Source organism: Cebus imitator, unplaced genomic scaffold, assembly GCF_001604975.1.
Source record: "Cebus imitator isolate Cc_AM_T3 unplaced genomic scaffold, Cebus_imitator-1.0 Scaffold222, whole genome shotgun sequence".
In the NCBI taxonomy this organism is placed as follows: Eukaryota; Metazoa; Chordata; class Mammalia; order Primates; family Cebidae; genus Cebus; species Cebus imitator.
The window spans coordinates 477,336-488,866 of NW_016107537.1; the positions used below are offsets into that span (position 1 = coordinate 477,336).

The following is an 11,531-nucleotide window of genomic DNA, read 5'->3' on the forward strand; positions in this document are numbered from 1 at the left end:
ACTTTCAATTTTTCTATTCTGCAAGACCTAGACAATTTTTGTCAACAAATGGACAAATGATCTAAAATTCCCTATGTCCAGGCAATTTTTTACATTCTAATCCCTCCCTAATCTCTGTTCTCCATGTAACCCATGTCAAATTTTTCTTCTCTCCCTTCCATCTACGCCTCCTACCTCCACCAGTGAGTCAGAATCTTCCTTGTCCGTCAACCCTCCAGACCTTTCTCCTTCCTGCCTGTCTGAACCAGATCCCAATCTAAGCCCTAACCCCTACCCAGAGCCTCCCCTTTCCTCCTCTGCCCACAACTCACCTCCTTATGCCCCTCCTGTCACCTCCCCACCTCATACCCAGGCAGGCTTGCAGTTTGGTCCTGCAGCAACTCCTCCGCCCCTTCCCAACAATTCCCCCTTCAAGAGATGTCTGGAGCCTGAGGCATAGTTAGGGTGCACGTTTCTTTCTCTTTATCTGACCTTTCCCAAATCAGCCAAAGGTTAGGCTCCATTTTGTCTAATCCTCCAATACTTAACCCCGTCCTATAATCTCACCCGGAGTAACTTAAATGCCATCCTTACTTCTACTCTCACCCCTGAAAAATGTTTATCACCCAATCGGCCCCTAACATTAAAAAAGCCACAGAAATAAAAATTTGGCCCTCAAACCCCACAACAGGAATTAGTCAACCTCGCCTTCAGGTGTTCAGTAATACAGAAAAAGCTGCCTAGCAGTAGTGCATCTCAGAGCTACAAATGCTTGCCTCTGCTGTAAGACAAACCCCAGCCACACTACCTGCTACAAAGGCATCAAAGTGCCCAGACTGTGGCGTCCACCCTCCAGACCTTGCTTCAAGTGTTGGAAACCTGGCCACTGAGCCAAGGAATGCCAGCAGCCCAGGATTCCTTCTAAACCCTGCCCTGTCTTGTGGGCTCCCACTGGAATTTGGAGTGTCTGACTCATGATGATGCTCCTCAGCTTGATGGCTAAAGACTGACGCTGCCCGAACATCTCGGAGGCCCCCTGGACCATCATGGACACTGAGCTTTGGGTAACTCCCATAGTGGAGGGTAAGTCTATCCCCTTCTTAATCAATATGTTGGCCACCCACTCCATGCGAACCTATCTCTTTGGCCTCCATAACTGTTGTGGGAATTGACGGCAAGGCCTCCAGGCCTGCCAAACTCCCCAAGTCTAGGCTCAATTAGGCCAGCATTCCTTTCCACATTTTTTCCTAATCATCTCCACTTATCCAGTTCCCCTGTTAGGCCAAGATAGCCTAACAAAATTGTCTGCCTCCTTAACCATTCCTGGGCTACAGCCACACCTCATTGCCACCCTCCTCCCTGAACCCTCAAGAGCTCTCATTATGTCCCCCTACCTTAACCCTAGGATGTGGGTCACCACCTCCCCAGCCATCCTACAGTGCCAAACCCCTATACTCTCCCCAACTTCTCTGAAACTCACCCGAATTCCTAAGGAAACTTAAATGCCCTGCTCCTATCTTGCTGCATCACCCTCTTCCTTCATTCTGTGTGCCAAGGCATTTCCTGGTTCCACCCCTGGCTGCCACCCTTAACTCTCTTCTAAAGTAAATAAATAACCTTCTTTTCCATGGTACCCTGTGTAATTTCTGTGCCTATTCCTCCTGCTCCCTTGGCTGCCCCACATAATTGCACCTATTATTTACCTGTACAAAATCTTTAATTTAACCCATTCTTTGCTATACCAATCCAACCCAACCCTTTTCCTTATACACTGATGAAATTCAGGGTTGTGCAGTTGGAGTTCTTACACAAGAGCCATGTCCAAATCTATTCGCACTCACGCGTGCTCTCACCCTGGCAAAAGAGCTAAAAGTCAACATCTACACTAACTTCAAATATGCTTTTCATATCCTCCATCACCATGCTGCCAACTGGGCAGAAAGGGGCTTTCTCACTACACAAAAATATTCCATTATTAATGCTTCTTTAATAAAAGCTCTCCTTAAAGCTGCCCTTCTCCCAGCCAAGGCCAGAGTCGTCCACTGTAAAGGACACCAAAAAACTTTAGATCCCATTGCCCAAGGAAATGCTTATGCAGATGAGACAAATAAAAAGCTAGCAAATGTACCAATATCCGCCCCCAGCAGACAATATTTTTTTTTTCAACAATTACTCCTACTTATTCTCCTTCTGAATCTTTAACTTACCAGTCATTTCCCACTCAAGGCAATGGGTTTCTGGATCAGGGAAAATTTCTCCTTCCTGCCTTGCAAGTCCACTCTATCCTTTCTTCCTTTCATAATTACGTTCATGTGGGATATAAGCCTTTGGCCCATCTCTTAGAAATTCTTATCTCCTTCCCTTCATGGAGGTACATCCTTAAATAATTGCATCTCAGTGCTCCATGTGCCACTCTACCAGCCCCTGGGGATTTTTAAGACCCTGTCCTTTTCCCACTCACCGAGCACAGGGATTTATCCCCATGCAAGATTGGCAAATTGAATTTACTCATATGCCTCATGTCAGAAAATTCAAATATCTTCTTGTATGGGCGAATGCCTTTACAGAGCGGATTGAAGCCTTCCCTACTGGAACAGAAAAGGCCACTGCTGTTATTTCTTGTCTGTTAAATGATATCATTTTCTGATTTGGCCTGCCTACTTCCACACAATCTGAAAATTGCCCTGCTTTCATTAGTCAAATCATCCAAGCAGTCTCTCAGAGCCTTAGCATTTAGTGGAAACTCCATGCCCCTTAACTGCCATCAGTCATCAGGAAAAGTAGAAAAAGTTAATGTGTTCTAAAAACACATCTTACCAAACTCACCCTTCAACCAAAGAAGGACTGGGTATCCCTTCTACGTATTGCTCTTCTCCAAATTCATGCCACGCCCCAGGAAACCAAAGGATACAGCCCCTTTGAACTCCTATATGGTCACATCTTTTTGCTTGGGCCTAACTTCTCCCAAACACCAGCCCTCTTGGAGACTATGTTCCAGTTCTCCAACAAACTAGGCAGGAAATTTGTCAAACTGCTAACTTCTTCTTACCCACTCCAGATACCCGGCCTTATGAGAACATCTTAGCCGAACAATCAGTGCTGGTCAAGGATCTAACCTCTCCAGCTCTACAGTCTCAGTGGAAGGGTTCCTACCTGGTTGTCTACAGTACCCCAACTGCTGTCTGTCTACAAGACCCTCCCCACTGGGTTCACCATTCCAGGATTAAACTGTGCCCATCAGACAACAGCCTAGCCCATCCACCTCCTCTTGGAAGTCACAAGTACCCTCTCCTACTTCTCTTAAGCTCACTCGAATTCCTGAAGTGTAGACACAAACCACATGTGAGTTTAGTTTACGTTCCAGCATTAACATGAATCCTTCTCTTAACTTTGCTGTTTGCAGCAGAACTCTACTGCTAAGGCTTGGTCTACACCTCACAAGCTCTCTATTTCTGTTACTTTCTGTCCAATTGTTGTATTGGACCGAGTGTAGAAAGTTATCACCAAGACAAAAGTATGCCAGATTGCAGGGTCATTTATTATGCCAGCGACCACAGAGGACTCACGTCTCTCCAACCTGTGGTGCCAAAAGGAGGGTGCCACGATTTTTTATACCCGAAAAACCACCTTGGGAGTGGGAGTGAGGGGCGGGGATGGGGATGAAAAGGTTTCGGACATTCCAAGGGCGAGGCGATTCTGTGATTCACCTCCTGGGTAGAGACAAGGGCGGGGGTCTCCGGACATTCCAAGGGCCAGGGGACTTTTGTCATTCTGTTTGTCACTTCAGTGGTTTACAGAAGTCAAGATATACATTTGTTTACACATCGTCTGGGTGGTGATAGAAGTCACAGATTTTAGCAGTTACTGATAAGAAAAGGCAAGCAGCTTTACATAGTTTTGCAGAACAAACTAGCAGTTCTATTTACAGAGGCCAAGGACAGTAGTAATTGTGAGGAGAATGGGGCAGCCATTTCAACTTATTTAAAAAACAGTTTTGCTCAGGTTCTGGCTCTAGGCCAGCACAATATCACACAATCATATTTCTAACTGCCCTTCTTGTCTACATTTAAATGCCTTATGCCTGCTTGCCTTGCTGGTTCAGTTTTTCTCCAGACCATTTTAGCTAACGTCTCATGGTTCTACCCATGAACTTCTACCCTTGACTCCTTCCTTGAGCCAATAAATGACCCTACGTGGCAAGGGGCACTCCAATTCTTTCACCCTACGTTTTCAGTTTTGCCTTGCCCCCGGTCTTTTGTTTTATGTGGCTCCTCCGCCTGTATGTGTTTACCTACTAACTGGACAGCTACCTGTGCCTTAGTCTTCCTTATTCCTAGAATCCAACTTGCCAGTGGTAATGAACAACCTGCCTGTTCCCCTAACGACACCTACTGGACAAAAAAGAGTCATCCAGCTGATTCCATTACTTGTGGGATTAGGGCTCGCAGCCTCCAGTGTAGGCCTTGGAACTGGCATAGTGGGGGTCACCACTTCTGTCACAATGTTTTACAGCCTGTCTACTAATTTATCTGCTAGCATTACAGACATATATGATACCTTGCCCGACCTTCAAGCTCAAATCGACTCTTTAGCCACAGTTGTCCTTCAGAACCATTGTGGCCTCGACTTCCTCACTGCAGAAAAGGGAGGATTCTGTATATTTCCAAATAAGGAATGCTGCTTTTACTTAAATCAGTCCGGCTTAGCTTATGATAATATCAAAAGACTCAAAGACAGGGCCGCAAAATTTGCTGACCAGGTAAATAACTATGCCACATCCACTTGGCCGTTTTCTAGCTGGATGTCATGGCTTTTTCCAGTCCTTACTCCCCTAATACCCATCTTCCTTCTTCTCTTATTAGGACCTTGATTTTCCAGTTAGTCTCTCAATTCCTTCAAAACTGTATCCAGGCCATCACTAATCACTCTATGTGGCAACTACTTTTAACAACTCCACAATATCACTCCCTGTCCCAGGGAACTCTCAGCTGCTTAAGACAAGATGCCTTTCTGACCCTCCCCATTCATTTGCCTGTCTTATCCCCAGTCCTTTTCATAGCCTTCACCCTTCTAGAATCAACCAGAAACACCAATCCATCGCCCATGGACTCCAGGCAACACCAGGCTAATGTCAAGATGCAGTGTGACACCTCTCCAGAACCCACACATATCCCTTTCAATCTGAGTCTTCTGGGACCACCCCCCCCACAACCTTGACCCAAGGCTTCATCAGCACTCACCTTAAAGCTATTATGCTTAAATGCTATTTTTAGAGAATTCATCCTATTAGGACAATTTCAAGCTCAAAAATATGCTAACCGGCACCTTGCTAAATACATGAAAAGGCACCCTAAGCCAAAGACTTAAACACTTAACAAAACTACAAAAATCCCACTTTTAGGTGTCCACGCAGGCCCTGTCACACTTGAAGAAGCCTTTAAGAAACGTTGCCTTTTTCTTTTTCTTTATACATATATAAGAAGATGGAATGTCAGGCCTCTGAGTCCAAGCCTGGCCATTATAGCCTTGGTGACTCACACGTACACTCCTGGATGGTCTCCAGGGCCAGAAAGTCTGAAGTAATGGAATGGCCACAAAGAGACGTCAAACAACTAGTTCCTGCCTTACCTGATTGCTCTCATCCTGCAACCTTCAACCGTTGTTCAGCCTTGCGAAAATTTCCCCCCCAGACTTTAGGTTTCTTAAGACCCTCACCCCTGTAACTGTGTAATTTACAGCACTCTCCCCTTTGTTTGCAACCAATACCCCCACCCTTATGATCATGCCTGTTTGTAAAAGATGACCCCTACCCTTATGACCATGCATCCCATGATGCTCTTCCTCGCCCTAAAATAGATTACCACCTTTAAGTAACCGTTTGCCCCAACGCCCTCCCCCCATAGAACCAGTCCCCTTTCCTACTCCCCTTGCCTAACTCCTCTTTTGGACTTGGCCCACTTATACCCAAGTGTGAAATAAAACGGCCTTGTTGCCCACACGAAGCCTGCCTGGTAGTCTCTTTATGTAAGTGACGCGCCTAACACCCTAGAGCCTCTGGAGAAGGCTGGCTGCCAACACCATGATCTTGACCCAGAGAAACTGACTCTAAACTTCAGGCCTCCAGAACTACGCATTTCTGTTGTCTTAAGCCACCAAATTTTTGGGAATTTGTTACAGCAGCTCTAAAACATACACAAAAAGTACTCAAGGAAAGCCCAGACTAAAGATGCAATGGTTATTTGCAATTCCTTGTTCAACTTTTGAAAGCTACACATAAATGGATTGGTGGAGGAGTTTATGGTGGAAAGAAATGCACTTGAAACCTGTAGCCCCTAGTGAGGAACTTCTGTGTAATGAATAAGGATGACCTTTAGTTGAAAATGACACCTGGTGAGTAATATCTTACACAGCTTCTTCATTCTATGAGATTCAGAGGTACATAAAACAGGGCACTGAGTATTCTTTGAAAAAAAAAAAAAAGAAATGTTGGCCAGGCGTAGTAGCTCACACCTGAAATCCCAGCACTTTGGGAAGCCGAGGCAGGCAGATCTTCAAGGACAACAGATGGAGACCATCCTGGCCAACATGATAAAACCCTGTCTCTACTAAAAATACAAAATTAAGCTGGGCATGGTGGTACGTGTCTGTAGTCCCAGCTACTCGGGAGGCAGAGGCAGGAGAATAACTTGAATCCGGGAGGCAGAGGTTGCAGTGAGCCGAGATTGCGCCACTGTACTCCAGCCTGGTGACAGAGCAAGACTCCATCTCAAAAAGAATAAATAAATAAATAACATTTAAATTTAAATTTTAAAAAAGTTACATTTAATGGCACATCCTCTGGATAAACCCTCAGCACATCTCTTGATATCTGTAGTGCTCCCTTTCACAGATGAGAAGATCATTCATCAGAGGACAGGGGTGGTTTTCCCAAAGTCACGTGGTCAGCAAGTGCTGGGACTGGGATTTAGATTCAGGTGTGTCTGACATTAAGTCTGTTCTTTCCATGTGGACATGTCCAGCCCACAGATGATCCCACTGCCTATAAAATGGGAGAAGAGACAAAACCATAATGCTGTGAAATTCAGAGATCCCTTTTGCCTCTACCCCATACCATGTGAACCCTAACATTAAACTCAGCCCCTTCCACAGTTTCTTCTACAAAATGCAACTTTCTTTAAGCCTTTACAAACTCTGAACATCTTTATTTCAGACTTGGGGGAAGGAGCACATCTTGCCTTGCCATAACCCCTTCCTCCTCTCTTCTATGCATTTCCATCTCTGGCCCTGTCCCTCCCACTCAGATTGTGTCCTGCAAATCTAATTTGTCCTCTTATTAGGCAACCCTAACCTCCTCTTGGGTGCAGAGGGGTCTAACCCCCCAGCTCTCAGATACCCAGAATGTACAAAAGTTAATTAAGGGGTTTACCCAGAAGATTTCCTCCCTAAGAGGAATTCTGGTGCTAGCTCTCCTCATGAGAGCTGGGGAGCTGGGGTATATAAACACCTCCCGTGTCACCACTGATCGAGGGCTATCCGATGGGATGCTTATTCCAGGCCCTGAAGTCTCCATCTTTTGTCAAAATTGACACCAAATGCTGACAAGTTGGAATGGGTTGGGAGATCAGAGAGAAACTATCCCCTTCAGAGAGGAAAATGCCATTCTCTCCCTGTGTATGAGTTTCCTGTAGCTGCTGTAATAAATCACCCCATCCTTACTGGCTTCAAACAGCATCAATTTATTCCCTTACCATTCTGGAAGGGAGAAATCTCACACAGGTCTCACTGGGCTAAAATAAGCTTCCCTGTGGACACCAGTGGGAAGAGCTTGTTTTCTTGCCTTCTCCATCTTTTAGATGCTGCTGTCTCTCCTTGGCCATGGCCTGTCCCTCACATCACTCAGCCTCTCCCTTCATAGTCACATCTCCTCCCCAAATCTGACCCTTCTGTTTCCCTCTTATAAGGACAGTTATGATTACATGGGGCCCACACTATAGTCCAAGATAGTCTTCCCATCTCAAGAGTCTTCATCACATTTTCCAATTTCCTTTTGCCATATAATTTCACATTCATGGGTTACAGAGATTAGGGCATAAACATCTTCTGGGTGGTAGGAGAGGATGCATTACTTGACCTACCAAACTCCCTTAGGATCCCCAACTGTCCTCCCCTAAGGAAGAAGAATCCGAAGTCACATGGCTGGGAGAAGGAAAGGACAGGGAGCAGCCAGCAGCTTTATAAAACAAGACAGCTGGAAGGATCTGATTCGGGGTCCTCTGGTCTGGGGGTTTCCTGGGATGGAGGATTCTCTGCTACTGCTGCTCTAATGTGGACATCAGAGTGTGGAGCTCTTTGTTAGAGACTCCTCTAACTTTGCGACCCAGAAGAAAGGAATCACTACTTAATTGCAATCTGTGAGAGACTGGTAAAGGAAAAGTAAATGGTTTCTTAACTTTTGAATTTCTGTACCCATCATAAGAGGAGAATTGGCAAGAATTTAGAGGAAACATACCACCACAAATGAGGATTTGGATTTGCCTGTAGTCTTAGGCTGGGTTTGTAATAATGAGGATTTTTATGCAAGCACCATATTTACAAGCTGCAGAAACCCCTGAGAGAGAAGGAGGAAAGTGAGACAGGGAAAAGGAAATGAACAGTGAAAGGCACATCAGCAAGCAGCTGCTTATAAGGACAACTGACGCTCAAGCCCACGTGGAAACATGGGAAAATGCCTCTGGGCTGTCGCACCTGAGAGGTGAGGGAGCTGGCCTATGTAAACACCTCCCTTGTCACCACTGATTGAGGGCTATCGGATGGGATGCTTATTCCAGGCCCTGATGTCTGCCATGTGTGCAGGCAGAACTGCCTTCCCAGCTTCAGAAAGAGCAGCAAGGGGTAAATATGGCCTTCAGGAGTCAGCAGAAGTGCAGTGAACGGGAAAGGCCAAGGGTAAAGACAAGGGCTGCTACATCCACATAGAAAAGGTGAGTATGTTAAATCTGGAGGGCCCACATCTCTCTGGAATAGGATCCTGGCTGGTCAGGTACAAGCAGATGCCCTGGAAAATCAAGCCCTATGACAGGCAGCAGGAGTTTTGTGCACAGGGTGCACCACTGTGGGTTGGCCACCCGTAGTCATGCATACAGTAATACTCCCCAGAGTCCCCCGGCTGCAGAGCACTGATGCTGAAGACATAGCTGGTTCCACTTCCCCTGCCACTGTATCGAGCTGGGACACCTGGGGCCAAGGTAGTGACATGAGATATAAGGGGCTCAAATCTTTGTCCAAGTTTTATTCGAATCCAAGATATTTCACCATGTACGTCTTCACTGGCTTGGCAGGAGATGGAGACGGTCTCTCCCTGAGGTGCAGACAGGGATGCTGGCGTCTGGGTGAGGATGATGTCTCCATTTACTGCCAAAGAGTAAAAGAAGAAAGTGATATTGATGGTGTACAGCAGGAACATGCACCAGGCAGCAGTTGCCCTCACTTACGAGAAATGGTTCATTGACCTGGCCCTGGCCTTACCTGCCTTCCAGAAAGCAAGGCTCCAGAGGAGCTGTACCTGAGCTCCAAAGAACATGCTGGCGGGCAGTGCTCAGAACCTGAATAGTGCATGAGGCATCGAACTTTATAGGGACTTGAACTGGGAAGAGGAATAAGGCGGGCACATGCAAAAAAGAGGTACCAAAGCAAGGACTCACTCAGCCAATGTGGTTGTAGGGTTTTGACCTGAGAGTGGACCCAGTACCCTTTTGATGAAATCAGTAATATTAAGAAGACAACTTTTCTATTTTTTGACAATGAATAAAAAGAAAATGATGTCCCTACCTGGAGGGAAAGGCAAGAAGAAATACATCTCTTGTGACACTGACCTTCATGGCCAGCCTAGAACTGGACAAGGTATTAGTTCAACACTGCAGAGGAGATTGACTCAGGAAGTGAAGGAACTCTTGAGGTTAGGAGGGATGTTAGCACAATCCACATAAACTTCATTGATAATATTTTTTTCCCTTCAGATCGAGAACTCTGGTGTCTCACTTTCAAGGCTCCTCTCACACATCGTGGGATGAAACTTCCTTCATCCAGACTAGCCCATGCATCCTCCACCCAGGACCTGATGGACATTGCTTTTAGGGTTGTGGAGCCACCATTGAAGATGAATCTCAACTTGTGTCACACAGATGGTGGTGGCCATTTCTGAGATGGGGCTTCCTGGCTGAGAATCCATCTCAGGACCCTTGGTTCTTTGATGAATGGTTCTCACTTGCAGGTTCCTGAGGCTGTGGCTACAGGTCTCAGTTCCAAGTCCCTTCTTCCCACACTCACAGCCTTTCCCAGGACTCACTCTGGCCTCCTCCATGCTGGGAAACCAGACCCACCCTCGTGCTACCCTTCCTAGAATCCAGCACTAACTGCCTGGAAGCTTTTCTCTGTAAACCCTCCAAATGCAACCTCTGACAGAAATCTGGCTGGAGCAGCCAGCATCTTCCCATCAAAAACCCTTGATTTTTCTTGGACGAATAAGCAAAAACAAAGTAAAGCAAAACACAGAGGAGGAGGGGAACTTCAACACAATTTTGTTGTTGAGGAGCTATAACTCCCAAATTTTATGGTTTTTTTTTAACTTCTCTTGTTGCTTCTTAAGCATAATTCTTTTTTTGTGACTTATTAAAGGATGGAGGAATTAAGGAGAATCAAGAGAATTTATGCTTAGAATATAAAAAGAGAAATGGAGACAGGAAGAGGGTGAAATTCTTAAGCTCTTTGAAGTGGGTTGGGTTTCTCTAGCCATGGACGCTGCAGCACCAAGATGCCAGAGGAGGACATCACTAATTATGGTTCCAGCCCCTCACGCCTCAGACTCCCACAAACACACACACATATGACAATACATTTCTCCTCCTAAAGAGCAGGTCTATGGCCCAGCCAGGCTCTTTCTTTTAAGCATCTTTTCTGGGTAAGTTACAATAATTTTAAAAGCAGTTAAAAGAAATGTTGGCAGTGATTTAATAAAAAATAAAATAAAAAAAAAAGTTTGAAGTTTGCAGTATTTACAGTTCATGCCGCAGCTTGGTGACAGCAGAAAGGCCCCAGGTTGTTTCTAGATTTCTGATTTGCATCTGCACCACTTCGACTTTTCAGTCTTGGGCTCGATGCCTCATGTCTCAAGAGGGCTGCAGTGGCTCTAAGCATCATGTCCTCTCATAACTATTCCAGAAAAAAATGCAGGGCAAAGCTCTTCACCTTCCCTCTTTTTCAAAATCCTTCCAGACTGCCCACACTTCACCCCCTGACATCTCACTGTGAGGCTGATCCCATATGCCCCAAATTCCTGCTCCTGTCCTGAGCTGGGAGAGGCTCACTGTCCTCCCCACATGCAGCAGGACAGAGCAGGTGCCTATGCACCAAGGGAGCGGGGAGTGACTGGGGTGTAAGTGCCAAGAGCTTTACCATATCTTCAATCTCACCGTATTTCTAAGTTTCATTGGATGGAGAGGGGAGATACAAAGAGACTTTATACCTGGTGGGATTGGAATAAGCCAGACTCTGAA

The 11,531-nt window shown here is 45.8% G+C and overlaps 1 gene segment (V, D, J or C); it reads right to left on the bottom strand.

Annotated features, from left to right (window-relative positions):
• Positions 1-9,049: 9,049 nt before the first annotated feature.
• LOC108281208 lies at positions 9,050-9,564 on the bottom strand. The segment is given in 2 exon segments: positions 9,050-9,390; positions 9,505-9,564. Coding segments are annotated over 2 exon segments (396 nt in total).
• Positions 9,565-11,531: the final 1,967 nt, after the last annotated feature.